The 18,938-nt window shown below is 41.6% G+C and overlaps 2 protein-coding genes across 2 annotated transcripts; one reads left to right on the plus strand and one right to left on the minus strand.

Annotated features, from left to right (window-relative positions):
* Window positions 1-3,542: 3,542 nt before the first annotated feature.
* Window positions 3,543-4,801, minus strand: LOC115677574 (senescence-specific cysteine protease SAG39-like). The gene is made up of 2 exons (XM_030600760.2): window positions 4,332-4,801; window positions 3,543-4,220 (listed from the first exon to the last, which is right to left on the minus strand). The coding sequence occupies exons 1-2, from the start codon at window positions 4,765-4,767 to the stop codon at window positions 3,628-3,630; spliced, it is 1,029 nt and encodes a 342-aa protein (XP_030456620.1). The 5' UTR covers window positions 4,768-4,801; the 3' UTR covers window positions 3,543-3,627.
* Window positions 4,802-9,869: 5,068 nt separating this feature from the next.
* On the plus strand, window positions 9,870-11,002 carry LOC115677573 (senescence-specific cysteine protease SAG39-like). Its single transcript, XM_030600759.1, has 2 exons — window positions 9,870-10,305; window positions 10,410-11,002. Exons 1-2 carry the CDS (start codon window positions 9,870-9,872, stop codon window positions 11,000-11,002), a joined length of 1,029 nt encoding a protein of 342 aa, XP_030456619.1.
* Window positions 11,003-18,938: the final 7,936 nt, after the last annotated feature.

Consider the following 18,938-nt stretch of genomic DNA (forward strand, 5'->3'; position numbering starts at 1 on the left):
TTGCATGATTTTATAGATGGGTTGGGAATACTCTTACTCAAGAAGAGCTTGAAATTGAGTTCCCAATGATTATCGATGTGAATGAAGTCCCTAAGTGCCTGGTGAATCCGGCAAGTCGTTTGTGTTGTGATGAGCCAAACCAGTTGCGTAAACGCTGCTTCATTTTAAATTGAGTATTTCTAAGAGAGAGAGAGAGAGAGAGAGAGAGAGAGAGAGAGAGAGAGAGAGAGAGAGAGAGAGAGAGAGAGAGAGAGAGAGAGAGAGAGAGAGAGAGAGAGAGAGAGATTTGAGGTTTTGAATGCAAATTTTCCCTGCTTGATTGTAGTTATTCTTCATAGTATATAATATATTTCATTCCTTTTGTAAGCATCTCAAGCATAAATGCGTCGTTTGGTTTGTCTCCGCCGTTCTCATCGACCTTAATCACTTGCAATTTTCCAATGCATCTCTCGCTTTCACATCCTTTCAAGAGTCCAAAAATGTGGTCTGAAAAATATTATACAACTATTGACCGTGTGAGTCCCCGTAATAGAAGCCACATGCTTAATGATTAATGATGTCATTTTACATAAGCTAAGTCTACTTAAGAACTTATCATTTTAAATGAAGGTTGTTGACACCAAATTAATCCCGTCATCAATAAGCAGGTGCCCAGCGCATGAGTAAGGGCAAGCGTGTGCATGGCATATGGGCACCACTGCACATATGCGAACTCATCGACTGACATAAAGATTTAAATGTGTTAATCAACGTTGATATATATTCATCAATTCTGCGTATTTAGTTGTTGAAATACGGTGATGGATAGTTGGTGGCCGCTGATATGAGCCTCAGTGGTAAACGATTGTTGGAGAGACATTGAAACACCGTTTTGAAAATTGAAATTGACGGGGTAGTTGGGTCAAAGACATGCATTTTGGAGAGAACAGTTATCAATTGAAAACAACCATCGTGGAACAACTCACATACAACAAGGACAATCGTTTAAGAACATGGATGCGAAGTTGGTGGAGATATAGGATCTTGAAGGCTATCGACGGAAGTTACTCAAAGAGATGCAACCGTTGGAAACAGTTGAAAGACAGTTAACTCAAAACCATTATAGATATTGCTAGTTGTCTGTCAGGGAACGTCCCGCACAAATCAGACACAATGTTATCTTTCAATCATCTTTAGCTTTCCTGTACTATACTTTAAATTTTCTTAGTTGTAGCTTTCCTATTTGTGTCGTCGATTAAATTCCGGTAGAATTTGGTTACGTCTATTTACTTAATCGAGTCTATACTCTTCGAACCACGCCGTCGATTAAATTCCGGCACAGTTTTAGTTTGTAGATTCAGTCCGAATTTGAAGGTGTTGATTCTTTTCGCTTGTGCCTATGATATTTTCTGTTTGGAGTCGGTGCAGAACCTTAATCTCCTTAATTAAAAGCCAAAGAACGACTTTCGATAAAAATATTTCATTGCAGGAGCAATTCCGGCGAAACAAAAGTACAAGAATTGGTTAGAGTTGGTTGGTGTTAACCGAGCTGACAATTAGCCTGTCATTAACTTGAAAGCGAGCCTTCTATGCTCCCGATGCATGTGAGCCGATTAGGTGGGTTCCACGTGAGGTGCATCTCATCCAATGATGCTCACACGCATCAAATTAGAGCCAAGAAATTTGCTTAATCTAGTTGATCTTTGAAAGAGCTTTTTGTAAGTTCTTTTTTCACCGGATAGAATCTAAAACGTAATTAAAAAGTCAAGATAGTAAAGGATGCACACAAGGATTCCCTATGCATTAATAGTAAATTTATTGGTCCTTGTTTATTCCATTAGAAATTGATACTAAAACAGGGGAAATGTGCGACACCAAAACAACCTTGACGGTCCTTGTACTCGAAAGTTGTCTGCCATCGTCAGTGGGATCAAAGAATAAGTAACGGGTTGGTATGCTAGGTGTACTACAAATGAACCTTACTAAAACCCTCTTACTAAATTAAATGCCCTTGTCTTTGGTGATGCCTAATGCGAATAAATCTGGTTATTAACCTAAGCTGGCGATGACTAATGTTTACGTTAGATATATTCCGTAATTATATTTTGATTGATAGTAAACTTTCCAAATCTGTAATTTCCTCAAGATAATTCGGGAGATTTGGTGCTCTAATTAGATTGTTTGTGTGATTTGGTCCTCCAGATAAATGGTAGGACAACCCTCATCGACGTGATTGAGGTCCCAGCAAAGTCCGCATCTCGATCTATATATATATCTATTGTATATGGTTAAATCGGAGATGAGAAAGTATTCGCTTTTATGCTCGCCACGTCGTACTTTTTTTTGGTCAAACACGTCGTACTTAATTTTGACTCTAAATAGCCACATGGCCCAAATTCAACCAATAAATATTAACTTTTTAGTTTGTCATCCCCAAACTTCTGCCTCTTATATTGTGTTTAAAATTCAAAAAGTGAATAAAGAGAGAATCTTCATAAAAATCTTTGAATGATATAGCTAATTGGTCAAATTTTGAACATAATTTCTTAAAGGAATAATTACACAAATGATCCTTGAACTTTAGCCCAATGTGCAATGCGATCTTTGAACTTTTAATTTGTTCAATGTGGTTTCTGAACTAAATTAAACATATACCAAAAGTCCAAGGATAACATTAAATAATTTAAAAGTTTAGGGAGCACATTATACATTGGGCTAAAGTTCATAGACCATATTTCTTAAAATAAAGCTAATCGTATTTCAGTTTATGTTAAGATAATATAAAAGTAACATATCATGTTAGTCAATTACTAAGATAAATATAATTGCTTTTATCTTTGAAATTCATTGATCTCAAACTTGCAATTTATCTTAAATAACGGATAAAGAAAGAGATTTGAAAATGAAATTTACATTTGAAGAATATGACACTAATTTAAGGGTGACCATGTACTCTTAAATAACATAAAACTAAATATAAAATTAAGTTTACAACTATATTATTCGATCAAACTTCCATTTCGTTAAAATTCTATTTGAACTCCCAAGCAGCCTTTGGATGTCCGACTTCAGAAAAAAGTATTTTCTTTGCCATATTTATTCACTCAATCGACAACAACACAAATAACATAAAGAAATACTCTATGCCCGATTTAGATAGAATTACGTTCGACGACGTATGCCAGCGCAAAAACCCATGCCACCTAAATAGTATATAGCAATTAACTTGGATGGTAAATGTAAAACTCGATAAGATTGATAAGATGTAATATACAATCTTTTAGAAACCTTCCATTGTGAACATATTTAAGTATCTTTTTGGATTTCAAATTGAACTCCTTGTTTCAATACAATTCTATTGAGGTTCTCAACTTCAGTTGCATGATATATTTAATTCGGTATCGATGTTGTTCATTAAGTCTAGCATCTTAAATAACTGAAAACATTCACTTGCATTCAAACTTAGGGTTCATATACAACAGGAGACCAATGTCTTCATGCACATGCAAGTCTACGTAGTACAAGCATACTCAAGAAATATGAAAGTTCACAAACCTAGACTTATATGCACACATAAAACACACAAAGACACGTTTACCATGGCCCAATCTCTGTATTAACGTGACATTGCTGTATTGTCCCAAGCAATTATGCAGTTGGATATGAAGCATCCATGGCAATGCCACAAAGACCTTCCGCAGCATCAATGTCCCTCTGCATCCTGATATATCCCTCCTCGCCCCATCCGGTGCCCCACGAATTTTTGACCAACCAGTACTTGGTTCCGTCCTCACTCATCCCGTACCCGACCGCGGTGACCCCGTGGTCCAAATCGGTCCCACATTCCCCGGTGAAAATGCCGCTGGAGTAGAACTGGAAATCTGATTCGCCTGCGTCGATCGCCACGGAAACCGGCTGGTGGGCCACGGCCTTCAGAAGGGCGGATTCGCTGTTGGAAGGCACGTCTTCATATCCAGTGATTTTCGCGGCACTAGAGGATGCTTTCCGGGCATTGCAGGTGCCGTCGACAGCTTGATAAGGGTAATTGGCCTCGGTCGTGAGGCCGTGGTTGCTGATGATGAACTCGAAAGCGTCGTCCATGAGGCCACCCCCGCAACCCTGGTCTTCGCCACTCCTGTCACAATCCACTAGTTCTTGCTCGGACAAAGAGATCAGTTTTCCCGTCGTGAGTTGGGTAATCCCTTCCATGGCCGCCACAGCAGAGAAAGCCCAACAACATCCTATAATCCAAGGAAGATTCACGTAAGAAAACGAAAGATGAAATATGGATGATTGAATGTTATAGTAAAACCAAAGAAGATCCTGAGTATATTTTTGATTCGATGCCTTACCGCATTGGCCTTGGTCCTTAACTGGCGTGACGGCTCCTTTGTTTCTCCAATCCATGCTTGATGGAATCGCAGTCACACTTTCGTATCGGAATGTCTTAATGCTCGCTGGCCTCGGGGAGAACGAGCGCTTGTATCCGGTCCTTGTTGCCTTGAACTCCTCGCTTGTCAGGTCAGCAAACGCATTGATGGCTAACTTGTACGGTTTATTCCCATCCTTGTTGAAGGACTCAACGTACTCGACGTTGTTCTTGAAGATCGAGAAGCGTCGCTCCTTCTCGGCGGTGTCCTCGTACACCCGCCCATGGCGAGCCATCCACTGCTCGTGTCTCTCTTCCATGGTAGCTTCGTGGAGCTCGCGAGACCATGCTTTGGAGGCCCAGAGTCCTAGGATGGTCACCATGACAAGAGCTAGTTTGCCCTCGAGTGTGGAAGCCATGGTTCACTCTTTGTTCTAGGTGCTCTAGGACTATGTTTTTGGTATTGTAAGAAGTGTGTGAGTTGGCCAAGGCAAAATGCAGGGGTTTATATATAGATTGTGAAGGATCCTCCTACTCAAGACCAGGCTGAAATTGGATTCCATAGTGGTGTGAATCTGAAGACAATAAGAACCCGATTTGCATGGTGAATCCGGCACGTCGTTTGAGATGTGGACAACCGAATTAGTGCCGTGAACGCTCTTTCCTTAGTGTTGCTTCCATAACAATACAATAATACATAAACATCTGCATTATAAGAAGGTGCATTTAATCATGTTTCATATTTCTTGATAAGCATTCTTTTCGTTGTCTTTCAACAAACTTAGCAATGTTCAGAATTAAATGGCATTGATTGGTAAATAGAATTAAATGGCCATGTCGAATTGTCATTTGGTTCTTTGCAATCCTTCTCAATTAAACATGTACAAAATTCCAACATCTTATTTCCATACCCCATCATATTGCATCAATGAGGTCTCTATCTACGGCTATATGCTTTGAATGTCTATATCACACTAAAGCATCGGCCGTCACTAGAAAAGATTCTCTCGATTGAAGGTAAAATCATGATTTAATTCATCTTTGCTTTTGTTGCAACGCGAACCAGGTTAACGATAGTATTGTATCCGGTAGGTCTTATTGTCAGTTTGGTGTAGCGGTGCTTGTGCTGCTACTATACTGCGTTATGGCTATGTTGTGAAACTGTGTGTGGTGATCGCATATTATAAAACTGCAACACCTCAAAATTGTGTGACGCGGCTTTTTAAAAACTGTTACAAGCTATTGCGATACCTCAAAATTGGGTGATCGAGTTTTTAAAAGTTTCACCAGCTACAGCGACTTTAAGAAGTCTGACAAATTCCTTATAAAAGCTACAACACCCAATTTTACAGTTCTAACTATTGCGACCAAACATGTTATTTTAGAATGGTTGTCATGATGCCAAAACACGTAGTATAAAATTTATGCAAGAAATGAATGCCACTTTACAATTTGCATAGTATGCTTTTTAAACATTGAGACCCCTCCTTTACATTTTAAAATTATATCTAGTTATATAGAAAGTTGGATTATCCTTGACAACATTGCCGGTGGATAAAAAATATCTTCGCAGGCGGCCCTCATCACCATTAATGTATTTAAAAGGGTTAATACCACGAAAAACTCCAAACTGGTATACTTGTGATAAATTTACATTAAACTAATTTTTTGACCATCAAAAACCCCAAAATGGTACAGCTGTAATAAATTTACACTCTGTTAGTTTCCGTTGAAATTTTATTGTCAAATTGCTGAGTTGGATGACATATAATAGTTGACGAGTGCATTAGTTTGGGGTTTTAGCTCTCCGTTTGTCACAGGTCTATCAATTTGTGATTTTTCGTAGTTTTAATCCAATTTTACGGATGATAAATTTGTCATAAGTGTACTAGTTTAGGGTTTTTGGTGGTCAAAAAATTAGTTTAGGGTAAATTTATCATAGGTGTACCAATTTGAAGTTTTTGATGGTAAAAAATTAGTTCAGGGTAAATCTGTCACAGGTGTACCAGTTTGGAGTTTTCGTGGTATTAGCCCTATTTAAAATTACCCACTAGCAGTTTTATAAATGCAAGACGAAATTTTTTTATATGTAAAGCAAAATAAAATAATTTCCATTTAGAAATTTGATTTGAATGGTCCTATGATAGTAGGATTGAAATTCAATTTGGTGGTACATAAGAAATGTACGGAATCGCATGACGGTTATATTGAGAATTGTAAGCCACATCTTTGACCATTTTGATAATGTATTGCTATAATATCATTTAAAATCATCATGAGCTTTCATGAAATTTTGGAGCAAAACTTTAGGGCGATCATTCCTTTCCTAACCGATTTTCATACATATTCTACCTCATTGGCTGACCAAATTCTTCTGTTTCTGCACAATTGACCAAATATATAATCTAGCACAGTTCTTGTAAAGAATCCTCTATATCTCCACGCAGTCGTCGCGCCCTTATCCCAGTCCAAATCAAAAGAGCTTGCGAATTGCTAGTAATTAAACCAAATCCATTTTGGCTATAATTTAAGAAGTTGAAGTTGCCAATTACGTGGATAGGTTATCGATTCAGTTGACAAGTTGTTGATTGGTTACCTAGTTATCGATTTATAAGTTCAATGTCGATGTCTATTCACATTCCAAGACTGGTGGACGAATTAAGAAGAGTCTTTATTGTAGTGTTGTTTTCAAGAGTCTGTTCGTGTTTTTATGTCTAATTAATGTTTTGTAAATTCCTGGGAACCTATTTCCTTGAAATTCTAGATATATTTATGAGTTATTTAAGAGTAAAAGTCTTGTGACAAGCCTATTTAAAGGCAATTCTTGTAATCGTTTTTGGCGAGGTGAGATAAGGTGAAATAAAGAAAAACAAAAAGCCTATTCACCTTCTTCTCTTCCTTGAGTTGTTCGAATTGAGAGCGTTTTCACCTTCAAATTATACCATCAAATTGGTATCAGAGCTTATGGTTTGTGATCATGGCCTTAACAAACACTCAAATTTCTCTTCAATATCCTTGTCTTACCAAAGAAAACTATAGTAATTGGGTTGTTAGAATGAAAGCCCTACCTAGCGCCTATGGTGTACGGGAACTTGTCAACACTGGCTATGATGAGCCAGAGGACGAAGCCACCTTGAGTAAAAATCAGAAGTCTGCCTTGGAGAAGGTTCGAGTAAAAGATCAATACGCCCTGTCAATTATCTATCAAGCTTTAGATGATTCTTTGTTCGAGAAGGTTTCGAATGCTACTACTTTTAAGGAAGAATGGGAGATCCTTCACAACACACACCAAGGAGTACAAAAAGTTAAGAAGATTCGCCTTCAAACTTTAAGAGGCGAATTTGAGGTAATCCATATGAAAAAATCTGAATCGATTGCTGATTATTTCACAATAGTGTTGGCAATCGTCAACAAAATGAAAAGAAATAGTGAAGATGTTCTAGATGTTCGAGTAGTTTAAAAATTCTTCGGTCTTTAGACAAGAAGTACGATCACATTGGCATTGCAATCGTAGAGTCAAGGATCTAGATGCCATGATGATCGATGAGCTTTTAGGTTCATTGCAAGCCCATGAAGAAAGACTCAAAAGAAACAATCATGAGTCGGTGGAGGAAGTACTTCAACTTGGTTGACCATCTGAGATGAGAAGGAGCAAAATAGAGATCCTATGCAAACTTGAGGGACTGATCAAGATTGTGGTTGAGGTCGAGGCTAAGGTCGTTCAAGGTACAAGTCGTGGACGAAGTAGAGGAGATTTTTCTTGAAATTACAATAGATACCATAATCAAAGAGTTGCTTGTGGAAGAGGAAAGAACTCGTCAATGATAAATCTAAAATTTGATGTTATCATTGTAATAAACTTGGCCATTATGTTTTTAACTGTTGGTACAAAGAAAGTAGCGGAGCAGACGAAAAGGCAAATTTGGCGAATGATGTTGAACAAGTTCTATTATTGTTATTTAAAGAAGATGAAGATGGACAAAATGATACTTGGTACTTGGACATTGGTGCAAGCAAAATCACATGTGCGAGCGGAAGAAGATGTTTGCTGAGTTAGATGAGACAATCAAGGCGAAAGTCTCGTTCGGTGATAATTCCAAAATTCTTATCGAAGGCAAAGGTACAATTCCGATTCGTTTGAAGAATGGTGCACATCAGTTTAGTACTAATGTTTATTATGTTCCAAAAATGTCAAGTAATATCTTGAGTTTGGGATAGCTTCTAGAGAAAGGCTATACTGTCCCATGAAAAGTCTTAGCCTTGTTCTAAGAAACCAAAATAATATATTGATTGCAAATGTGAAGATGTCAAAAAACAAGATATTTATCCCAATATAAAAAAAAATGAAATAACTCGATGCTTAATGGCATGTGTGGATGATCCTTCAGGGTTGTGTCATTTGAGGTTCAACCATCTCATTTCTGGTGCACTCAATTTGCTTTCCCGCAAGAAGATAGCTTACCACATATTAATCATCCTGATCAATATTGTGACGGGTGTGTTCTTGGCAAGCATTCCACATCTAGCTTTCGAAAGGAAGCAACTTATCGAGTGAAGAAGCCACCTGAATTGATTTATTTTGAAGTGTGCGACCTAATCACTTCTCAATTATATGGTAATCATCGATATTTTGTTACTTTTATTGATGATTTTACTCGAAAAATTTGGGTGTATTTTTTGAAAGAAAAGTCAAAAGTGTTTGATGTTTTCAAACAATTCAAGAACTTAGTTTAAAAGGAGAGTGGCTATTTCATCAAACCTATGAGAATTGATCGTGCAGGAGAATTCACTTCTACCATATTTAACAAATTCTATGAAGATCATGGTATTTGGCGTTTCTTGACATCTATATTCTCCTCAACAAAATGGAGGGGCTGAACGAAAAAACAGAACCATTCTTGACGTGGTTCGAAGGATCTTGAAAGGCAAAAATTTGCCCAAGGTGCTTTGGGGTGAAGCTGTCATGTGTGCACTCTATCTACAAAATAAATGTCCCACATATGGAGTTTGATGTAGGCCAACATCATCGCAGCCATCGAGCATATGGTTCCATGCTCCTGTTGTGAGGCCCAATACAATCAATGAATGTCTAATATTTTTCCCTTTGAAGGAAGCCATTCCATTGCCTGGGGCAAACGGAATGGTATATATTATGTATCATGAAGAGTGACTCCAATCGAACAGAAAATATTTGCATTCAAAACCTCAAATCAGTCTCTCTCTTCCTTAGGAACCCAATATTTTATGCTATGATAGAGCAACTCAAAACGAAGCACCGTATACGGAACCTGTTTGGCTCATCACATCCCAAACGACTTGCCGGATTCACCAGGCACTTAGGGACTTCACTCTCATTGATTCAAATCCATAATAATTAAGAACTTTATTACAAGCTCTTCTTGAGTAAGAGTATTTACAACCCATCTATAAATACATGCAAAAACTTCTCTCTTTTGCCACTCGTTCTCTCTCCAAAACACACACACACACACACCAAACCCACGAGTGCAATAGCGAGACCATGGCTTCCACATTTGTGGGTACACTTGTTCTTGTGATGGTGGCCATTCTAGGACTTTGGGCCTCCCAAGCCCGCTCACGAGAGCTGCACGAAGAAACCATACGAGAGAGGCACGAGCAGTGGATGGCTCGCCATGGGCGGGTATACGAGAACAACGCCGAGAAGGAGCGACGCTTCTCGATCTTCAAGAACAATGTCGAGTTCATTGAGTCCTTCAACAAGGATGGGAACAAACCGTACAAGCTAGGCATCAATGCGTTCGCTGACCTAACAATCGAGGAGTTCAAGGCCTCAAGGAACGGATACAAGCGCTCGTCCTCCCCGAGGCAGGTGAACGCTAAGCCATTCAGATATGAACACGTGACCGCGGTTCCATCAAGCATGGATTGGAGAAAGAAGGGAGCCGTCACGCCTATTAAGGACCAAGGCCAATGCGGTAAGGCATTGAATCAAATATGTATTTGGGATCTTCTGTGGTTTAATTACAACGTTCAATCATTCAATTTTCTTCTTCTTCCACGAATCTTCCTTGGAATATAGGAAGTTGCTGGGCTTTCTCTGCTGTGGGGGCCATGGAAGGGATTACCCAACTCAAGACTGGAAAACTGATCTCTTTGTCCGAGCAAGAACTAGTGGATTGTGACACGAGTGGCGAAGACCAGGGTTGCGAGGGCGGCCTCATGGACGACGCTTTTGAGTTCATCATCGGTAACCATGGCCTCGCGACCGAGGCTAATTACCCTTACCAAGCTGTTGATGGAACCTGCAATGCCCGCAAAGAAGCCTCTAGTGCTGCAAAAATCACCGGATACGAAGACGTGCCTTCCAACAGCGAGTCTGCCCTTATGAAGGCCGTAGCCCACCAGCCGATTTCCGTGGCCATTGATGCGGGCGAATCGGCTTTCCAGTTCTACTCCAGCGGCATCTTCACCGGGGAATGCGGGACTGATCTAGACCATGGGGTCACCGCAGTCGGGTACGGGACGAGTGAGGATGGAACCAAGTACTGGTTGGTCAAAAATTCGTGGGGCACCGGATGGGGCGAGGAGGGATACATTAGGATGAAGAGGGACATTGATGCTAAGGAAGGTCTTTGTGGAATTGCCATGGTGGCTTCATATCCAACTGCATAATTGCTTGGGACAAAGCACAGTCATGTTAATAAAGAGATTTGGTCATGGTGTACGTGTCTGTGTGTGTTTATGCGTGCATATATGTCTAGGTTTGTGAACTTTCTTATTTCTTTTGAATGCTTGTACTACGTAGACTTGCATGTGCATGAAGACATTGGTCTCCTGTTGTATATGAACCCTCAGTATGAATGCAAGTGAATGTTTTCAGTTATTTAAGATGCCAGACTTAATGAACAAAATCGATACTGAATTAAATATATCATGCGACTGAAGTTGAGGATCTTTACAGAAATGCCTTATAACAAGGAGTTCAATTTGAAATCCAAAAAACGTACTTAAATATGTTCAAAATGGAAGGCTAATAAAATTTTTTATGTTACATCTTATCTTATTGAGTTTTACAATTACCATCCGAGTTAATTAGTATATACTATTTAGGTGGCACGGGTTTTGCGCTGACAAATGTCGTCGAACGTAATTCTATCTATATCGGGCATAGAGTTCTTTACATGTTACTTGTGTTGTTGTCAATTGATTGAATAAATATGCAAAGGAAATAGTCGGACATACAAAGGCTGCATGGGAATTCAAATAAAATTTAATGAAATGGAAGTTTGATTGAATAATATATTTTTAAACATAATTTTATAGTTAATTTAATGTTATTTAAGAGTGCATGGTCATCTTATCGACGGTCATATTCTTTAATTGTAATCTTCATTTCAAATCTCTCTCTTTATCCATTATTTAAGATGAATTGCAAGTTGGAGATAAGTGAATTTCAATGATAAAAGCATTTATAATTACTTTCGTAAATAACTAACATTATATGTTGCGTGTCACGCCCCGGACCCCAACGGGCTCGCGACACCCCTTCAACGGTCGTATTGAACGCGACGTCCCAGGACGCGTCGCCGACCCAAACGAAATACCCAACGATAAAGGCAAGCGGAAGCGAATTTAAAACAACACAGACAATAAAATATGACAAAGGGATAGCACAAAACAATAATTCCAAATACACAACATCAAAAGGGAATAGTGGTGGGGTATCCTACTTCGCTATACAAAAGAGGGGCACACAAAATATGGGGTAACTTGACCCATCCTCCATCCCCGAGATACCCTGGTGGCGTCTCCAATCAATCACGGTCGCAGATCTGAAAATGGTTATATAATAACCGTGAGAACGAGTCTCAATAAGCAACCCCTATACCCCACATAGGCCAATGCGTACCCAGACAAGTTCAGCATGCAATCTACCCGATTACATATATATAATTCACATAAATGGACTTACCTCGCCATCCAATCACATGCCCACATTGCACATTAGTCAAATCATAATAATGCGATAATAGTCAATGAACACATCAAAATCATTCGAGCGCCATACACACGTACGTTCATCCAATTCAACCCAAACACATTTCACATGCGCATCCATCCAACTTTCACATGACCCGGGTCAACACCCCACAGGTCAGCCCTCCGATCAATCCGGGCTCTGTCCCAGGTCAACACCCCACAGGACCTTTCAAAAATAAACTTTCACACGACCCGGGTCAACACCCCACAGGTCAGCCCTCCGATCAATCCGGGCTTTAACCCGGGTCAACACCCTACAAGACCTTTCAAAAATAAACTTTCACACGACCCGAGTCAACACCCCACAGGTCAGCCCTCCGATCAATCCGGGCTCTGTCCCGGTCAACACCCCACAGGACCTTTCAAAAACAAACTTTCACACGACCGGGTCAACACCCCATGTGTCGCCCTCCGATCAATCCGGGCTCTGTCCCGGGTCAACACCCCACAGGACCTTTCAAAAACAAACTTTCACACGACCCGGGTCAACACCCCACAGGTCCTTTCTCACAACCCGGGTCAACACCCCTCAGGTTGGCAGCCCTCCGATCGATCCGGGCTTGTCAAGCATACACGCCACATAATTCAATCAATTTCATGGCATTCACACGTTCAAATATCACCCAAGTGTGTCCAGACAACCACAATACAAAATTCACCATGCTCTTAGTCATATAAATCAATTTCAATCACCACCCTTTCACCAATGTCAATCTAGCATGCCACATCAGTCAACTCAATTCATGCTCCCCACATCGGCCCACCGACCCGACATTCAAGTCAACACATTCAATTGATTCCAATTCACCCACGAGCGCCACGACAATTCAGTCATGCTATTTACCTCAGTCAATCACTAAATTAGCCACACAATTATCACCACAATAATTCATAAATTGGGCACACTCAATCTAATTAGCCCACGCCTAAATTAATTCCTAACCCGATATTAATCACATCCTAAACAAGTCTAAAAATACCCAAAGTACTAGGTAGGGTTTAGGAAGTCACTTACTAGGTTTTGGCCCGGGAAAAGTTGGCTCGAGCCTAAAATGGCCAGGGTGAACAGTACCGGACTGGGCGCGGGCGCGGGCCAACAGGCGTGGTGGCCGGCCAACGCGGGCACAGTGGCCGGACAGTGTGCCAGGTGCGCGTGCGCGGTGGCCGATCGACGTGCCTGGGCGCGCGAGCGAGCGGGACGGGCGGCGTGCCGGGGCGACGGCGGCCGGCTGAACGGGCAATGCGCCTGGGCGACGGGCGAGGGGCCGAACGGAACGGGCCAAGGGCCGAGCGGGACGAGCGACGAGCCGGCCAATGGGAAGCGACGCCGAGCGCACGGCCGAGAGGAGTTGGGCACGTCGGGATTCGCCGGGGCGAGCTCGGGCACGGCTGGGCACAGGCTAGGCTAGCGGCACTTTGAGGCGCTGGCTGCCCGCCGGAGGGGCTATTGCCGGGCAGCGGCGAGGACGAGTCGCGAGGCTCGGCCATGAGCCAGGGGGGCGATCCTGGCCAAGGGTGAGGCCTGGCGGCGTTGGACGCAAACCGAGCGGGCTCGGCGGCTAGGTGTGGACCGTTTGGCGGCAAGGGCGAGGGCGAAGTGGTGGTGGCGGACGGATGCGGCTTGGCGGCCGGAACGACGGCGCGCGGCGGCTGGATGAGGCGGAGCCGGACGAGGGAAAAATGAGTTCGGGGAAGGAGAGAAACAGGGGAAGGGGGATGGTCGCACGGCGGCGGGAGGCGGCACGGCGGCGGGGCGAGGCCGGACGAGCTAGTCGGCGGCTCGGCGGAGCCTGGCCTCGTCGGACGTAGCGATGAGCTGAGCTGGGCAAGGGCGGGTTCGGTCCGGCAAAGGAAAACAGGGGAAGGAGAAGGAGAGTGGGGGGGGGGTCGTGGCGTCAACGGTGCGGCGGCAGGGCGGTGGCGCCAGGCGGGCGGCCGGCGGCGGCGAGCGCGGCGAGCAGCCGGCTGGGGACGAGCTTTGGCGGTCGAGCAGCAAGCAGGAAGCCAGAGTGGAAGAAGCAGGAGTCGGGGGCGGAAGAGACGAAGAAGAAGAGGAAGAGAAGAGGAATAAAATAAAAAGAAAAGAAAAGAAAAGAAGAGAGAGAAGGAGGAGACGTGAGCGGAAAAGAAGGGAGAGGGGACGTCTGCATGCATGGGCAGACATGCGCATGCGCGGAAGGAGGAGAGAGAGAGAGAGAGAGAGAGAGAGAGAGAGAGAGAGAGAGAGAGAGAGAGAGAGAGAGAGAGAGAGAGAGCAATGATCGCGATCCAACGGTCACGATTCGAACCCGAAAACTATCCCACGGTCCACGAAAATCCTAATTATAATTTAGGAAAAAGGGCCAAAAGAAAATAACCCAAAACACACTACGAGGGAGGTTCACTAGTCCAAATTCGCACCCGGTCAAAATTCCACTTTTCATATAATCCGGGTCATACCGACGCTAGCCACAACAATATCGACACCGTCCAATTAAATTCGTCCCGAAACTCCCGAAAATCGACTGCCAAGTTCGGGGTCTAAATAACGGTCAAATTCGATCGAGTGCGATTCTAGCGAAATCTCTATTTTAAAAACGAGAACCCAAGAGTGATCAGTTCCCGGGCGAGATTCCATTATAAGCGCACTGACGGATTACACGTTTATAAATCCCAAAAATGGGCCGAAATTCGGGATGTCACATTGCGGAACAATACCAAGAGATGTACAAATTGAAGCACAAATAGCAAAGATGAAAGCAAAATTGAACCACACGAGACACAAGATATACGTGGAAACCCAAAACGGGAAAAACCACGGGGAAAGAGAGGAGTTTCACTATCTTCAACAATGAGTATAATCGAAAAGCTCAAAAAACCACTTGGTGAGCCACAAGATCTAATGATCAAACAAGAAGATAGAAAGAACAAAAAAAGGAGAGAATGTGGAGGCTAGGGTTAAGGATACGTTGCGCAACACATCCCTTTTATAGTCTCCCTTAAAAAAAATGTAAAATAAAAGTGCATAGTCTAAAATACCCTTATCATCAATTTGAAATTTAAATTCAACAAATCTCCACCTTGACTTCAAATCTCCAAAAGAGCATTATATCAAATGTGTCGCGATCTACCTCTCGAGGGCCGAACTCGATAAGGTGAGTTTAGAGGTAAGTGTTTATGAAACGGTCCATATGGCACATCATAAAAGATAGCTTTACCGAAACAACGACCTTTTAGTCATCCATACGGTCCGCATGGCACATCATAAAAGACGGCTTACCGAAGCGTCAATCTTTTAGTCATCCATACGGTCCGTTTGGCACATCATAAAAGACGGCTTACCGAAGCATCGATGTTTTAGTCATCCATACTGTCCATTGGTCATGAACGTGGATTTTCCCTAAATCCATACCTCGTGTGACAGCGGAACGATTTTATCTTTTTTAGGAGTCGCTACTAGCCTAGGTCGGGGGTCGGCTAGAATACCCAACCGAAACGCTGTAGTTTCATTTCGGTTTCTACAAAAACCAGAGATCATGAGTTTGGGGATTAGCTTATGTTAATATTTCTATTAATGCCCTTTCGGTACAGCTAAACTTAACATGGCTGTTATCTAAATTGTCATGTATTTATTTTTTTTACCATTTTCATGCCAAAGCCTTAGTCCACTAGGTGATCATGCATCTTGTTTTTGTGTTTCCATTTAAAATTCTAAACTAATCCTATCTTAGTCTAGAAAAGAAAGAAACAATCAATTGTATTGAAAGACATTTCGTAAAGTAAATACTCAAAGTGTTGAAAAGACGAGCTAATTCTAAGTGCGAGAAAGTAAAACCCGCAACTCGTCGGGTGTTTGTTACAACACAAATTGAAAACCCGAGACATAATCGGGGACGAATGAATTGAATACAAATTGAAACCGGATCGGACATCGGTCTATTGCCTTAGTCTTTTACAATTTTGGATTATCCCCTCCATGGACCGCCTCTCGAGTGTCGGCATTTAGATTCACAACATACATTCACGACAAACAACGCACAAAGGAACAACCAAAGAAAAGCAATGGCGCAAACAATTCACTAATCAAACACCGGCCTCGGGGTCGGCCTTTGCTTTACATGCATTTCAATTCACCCACCCTCCTAATCATTTAATAATATTTGATTAATGATTAACGATAACGGGCTACCATTTGCATTCACAAAACGGCAACTCATATCGATTAACCCCTAAAGTCGGGTTTTAAATGACCATAATGGGCTACCCGCCGGACATACATCGGGCCTAACATACATCTAACAAGCACATGCATAGCAATGAAATAAGCATGCATTCAGGCCCATGGGCCTTATTTCTCAACCAATCAAGCAATGGGAAGTATGCTTCATAAGGAGACCACTTATTCAGTTATTTTGTAATTCGGATTACTTCTGTTCAGATGTGATTAATCCACCTAATGATGTACAAATGAAGTGATTTAGGTGTCATTAGAAAGCTTATGTCATGAGGATCAAAAGTCAAGAAGACCATTTTTTCTGATTCCCAGCCGATTTTCACGAAAATGACAAATTTACATTCGATGACAGTCTGGACCCGGTTCTGTTAAGGATTTCAAAATAATGGCGGAAAAAATAACAAACCTTATCAAAACTGCGTGAAAATTTTTATACAGTTAGAATTCTCCGTGTATGATAACTTTCATGTTTTGAGTTTTTTGCTAAAAAGTCCTTCACATTTTTATAAAATTCATTTTTCACCAAGGACTCATTTGCAAATCAAATTTTAACCCGAGAAGACCTTATATGAAATTTTTAGCAAATTGACCCTCTAAAAATTTCTATTAGGCCCTCAAAATTTCCAGTCAGCATAATGAGACCCCAAGGAACAACTTTTTAGTTTTGAGTTTTCGCAAAGGAGGACTCTAACTTTATCAAATTCGGAGAAACATACTTTGGATTTCAGAGGAATGAAAATCAGATCTGAACACAGATACTGATTGAATTGTGAAAATTCCTTTTGAAGATCCAAATGAACTTCGATATTGATAAAGTTAGTATCAATGGAAAGATCTTGATCTCAATGTGAACTTTAATTAAGAACATTTTTTCATATTTTGAACACACAAATTTATAAAATTCAAAGAATACACGAAGGTCAGTCAGAAACTCATCTATCATCAGATCTATACCTAAATGGCGTTGTAAATCGTCCTGTCCTAAAATGCTTGGAATTTTATGAAAATTTTATAATAAATATATTAGAATGTCTTCTACGACTTTCATGAAGAAAGTTTCTTCAAAAAACGATCATAGAAAATTATAAAAATCGTAGAACAGCATGACATCAATAAGGAAATCATCAAAACAGAATAGAACATCACATTCCAGATTCTGATCCTCGCTTACGAAGTGATTTTCACCTAGCAAACGAAGTCTGATTAAGGCATGCGATATATCAAATCAAAGCTTGAGATGATTTTTACGATTCTCTAGTTCATAACTTTGCAAGATTTCGACGTTTACAAGCTGAAATAGTCATCACGAGCAGATTGATCATCAGGATCCGAGAATGACAGATTTGAACACACCTTGTATAATGATGCTTCAACGCGCAATCGAGCGATCCGGTCTCCGTATTCAGATCAAGAGCAGCACGGAGAAGTCTCGGAAAGATCGACAAACCTATGAGAATCGAGTGCATAAGCTATAGTGAGAACCGACTCGATTTCGCGCTAATGAACTAATAACGAAATATCAAGTAGAAAAAAGCGACCTGGTGGCTGTTCAGCGGGAAGCTGGCCACCACAGCCACGTGAAGACACCAAGGAAGGCTACTGGAGGTTCGGGATCGCCGGAGGGACCGCCGGCTAGCTGATTCAGCCGCTTGAACCGGCTGATTCAATCACCGGCGACTATGCTGGTGATGTTGCTCTGGAGGAGATCACGCCAGACAGAGCAGTTCTGGCCACCAGCAAGGACAGCTGGTCTTGCAACCAGCCTTGTGCAGCCGTGGAGGACGGCGGTGAGGAGGCGGCTCGGCGGAAAACGGCCGGCGGGAGGTGGAAAGGCCGGCGGCCGAGAGAGAGAGAGCAAGAGGGAGAGAGATACGTGAGCTAGAGAGAGAGGGAAGAGAGGAAAGAGAATTCAGATCTGAAAATGTGAGACCTTCTAAAATTTTAGAGGGAAAAAAGCCTATATACTCCCCTTAACCTTGAATCCTAGCCCTTAGATTGATCTAATGGCCTAGAATGCATCCTTAGGGATTAAGAATATTCCTTAAGGACTAAGGATAGGTGACATGGCATTATGGATGGCCATGATCAATTCTGAATGAATGGCCATGATTAAATTTCTTAACTCTAATTAATTTGATTAATCCTTAAGGAAAGGCATTTTAGGCCATTAAATCAATATAATGGCTAGGATTCAAGGTTAAGGGGAATATATAGGCTTTTTTCCCTCCAAAATTTTAGAATTTTCAGATCTGAATTCTCTCCTCTTCCCTCTCTCTCTCTAGCTCACGCATCTCTCTCCCTCTTGCTCTCTCTCTCTCGGCCGCTGGCCTTTCCATCTCATGCCGGCCATTTTCC

This window comes from Syzygium oleosum, unplaced genomic scaffold (genome assembly GCF_021117445.2).
Source record: "Syzygium oleosum isolate NSW1041296 unplaced genomic scaffold, Sole_v2.1 Sole_v2.30, whole genome shotgun sequence".
Classification (NCBI taxonomy): Eukaryota; Viridiplantae; Streptophyta; class Magnoliopsida; order Myrtales; family Myrtaceae; genus Syzygium; species Syzygium oleosum.

Excerpts from the sequence above, each read along its gene's own strand:
- LOC115677574 (XM_030600760.2), bottom strand. The coding sequence starts at position 4,767 with ATGGCTTCCACACTCGAGGGCAAACTAGCTCTTGTCATGGTGACCATC. Across the intron at positions 4,221-4,331 it reads TAAGGACCAAGGCCAATGCG|GATGTTGTTGGGCTTTCTCT; the intron begins GTAAGGCATCGA and ends CTTGGATTATAG.
- LOC115677573 (XM_030600759.1), top strand. The coding sequence starts at position 9,870 with ATGGCTTCCACATTTGTGGGTACACTTGTTCTTGTGATGGTGGCCATT. Across the intron at positions 10,306-10,409 it reads TAAGGACCAAGGCCAATGCG|GAAGTTGCTGGGCTTTCTCT; the intron begins GTAAGGCATTGA and ends CTTGGAATATAG.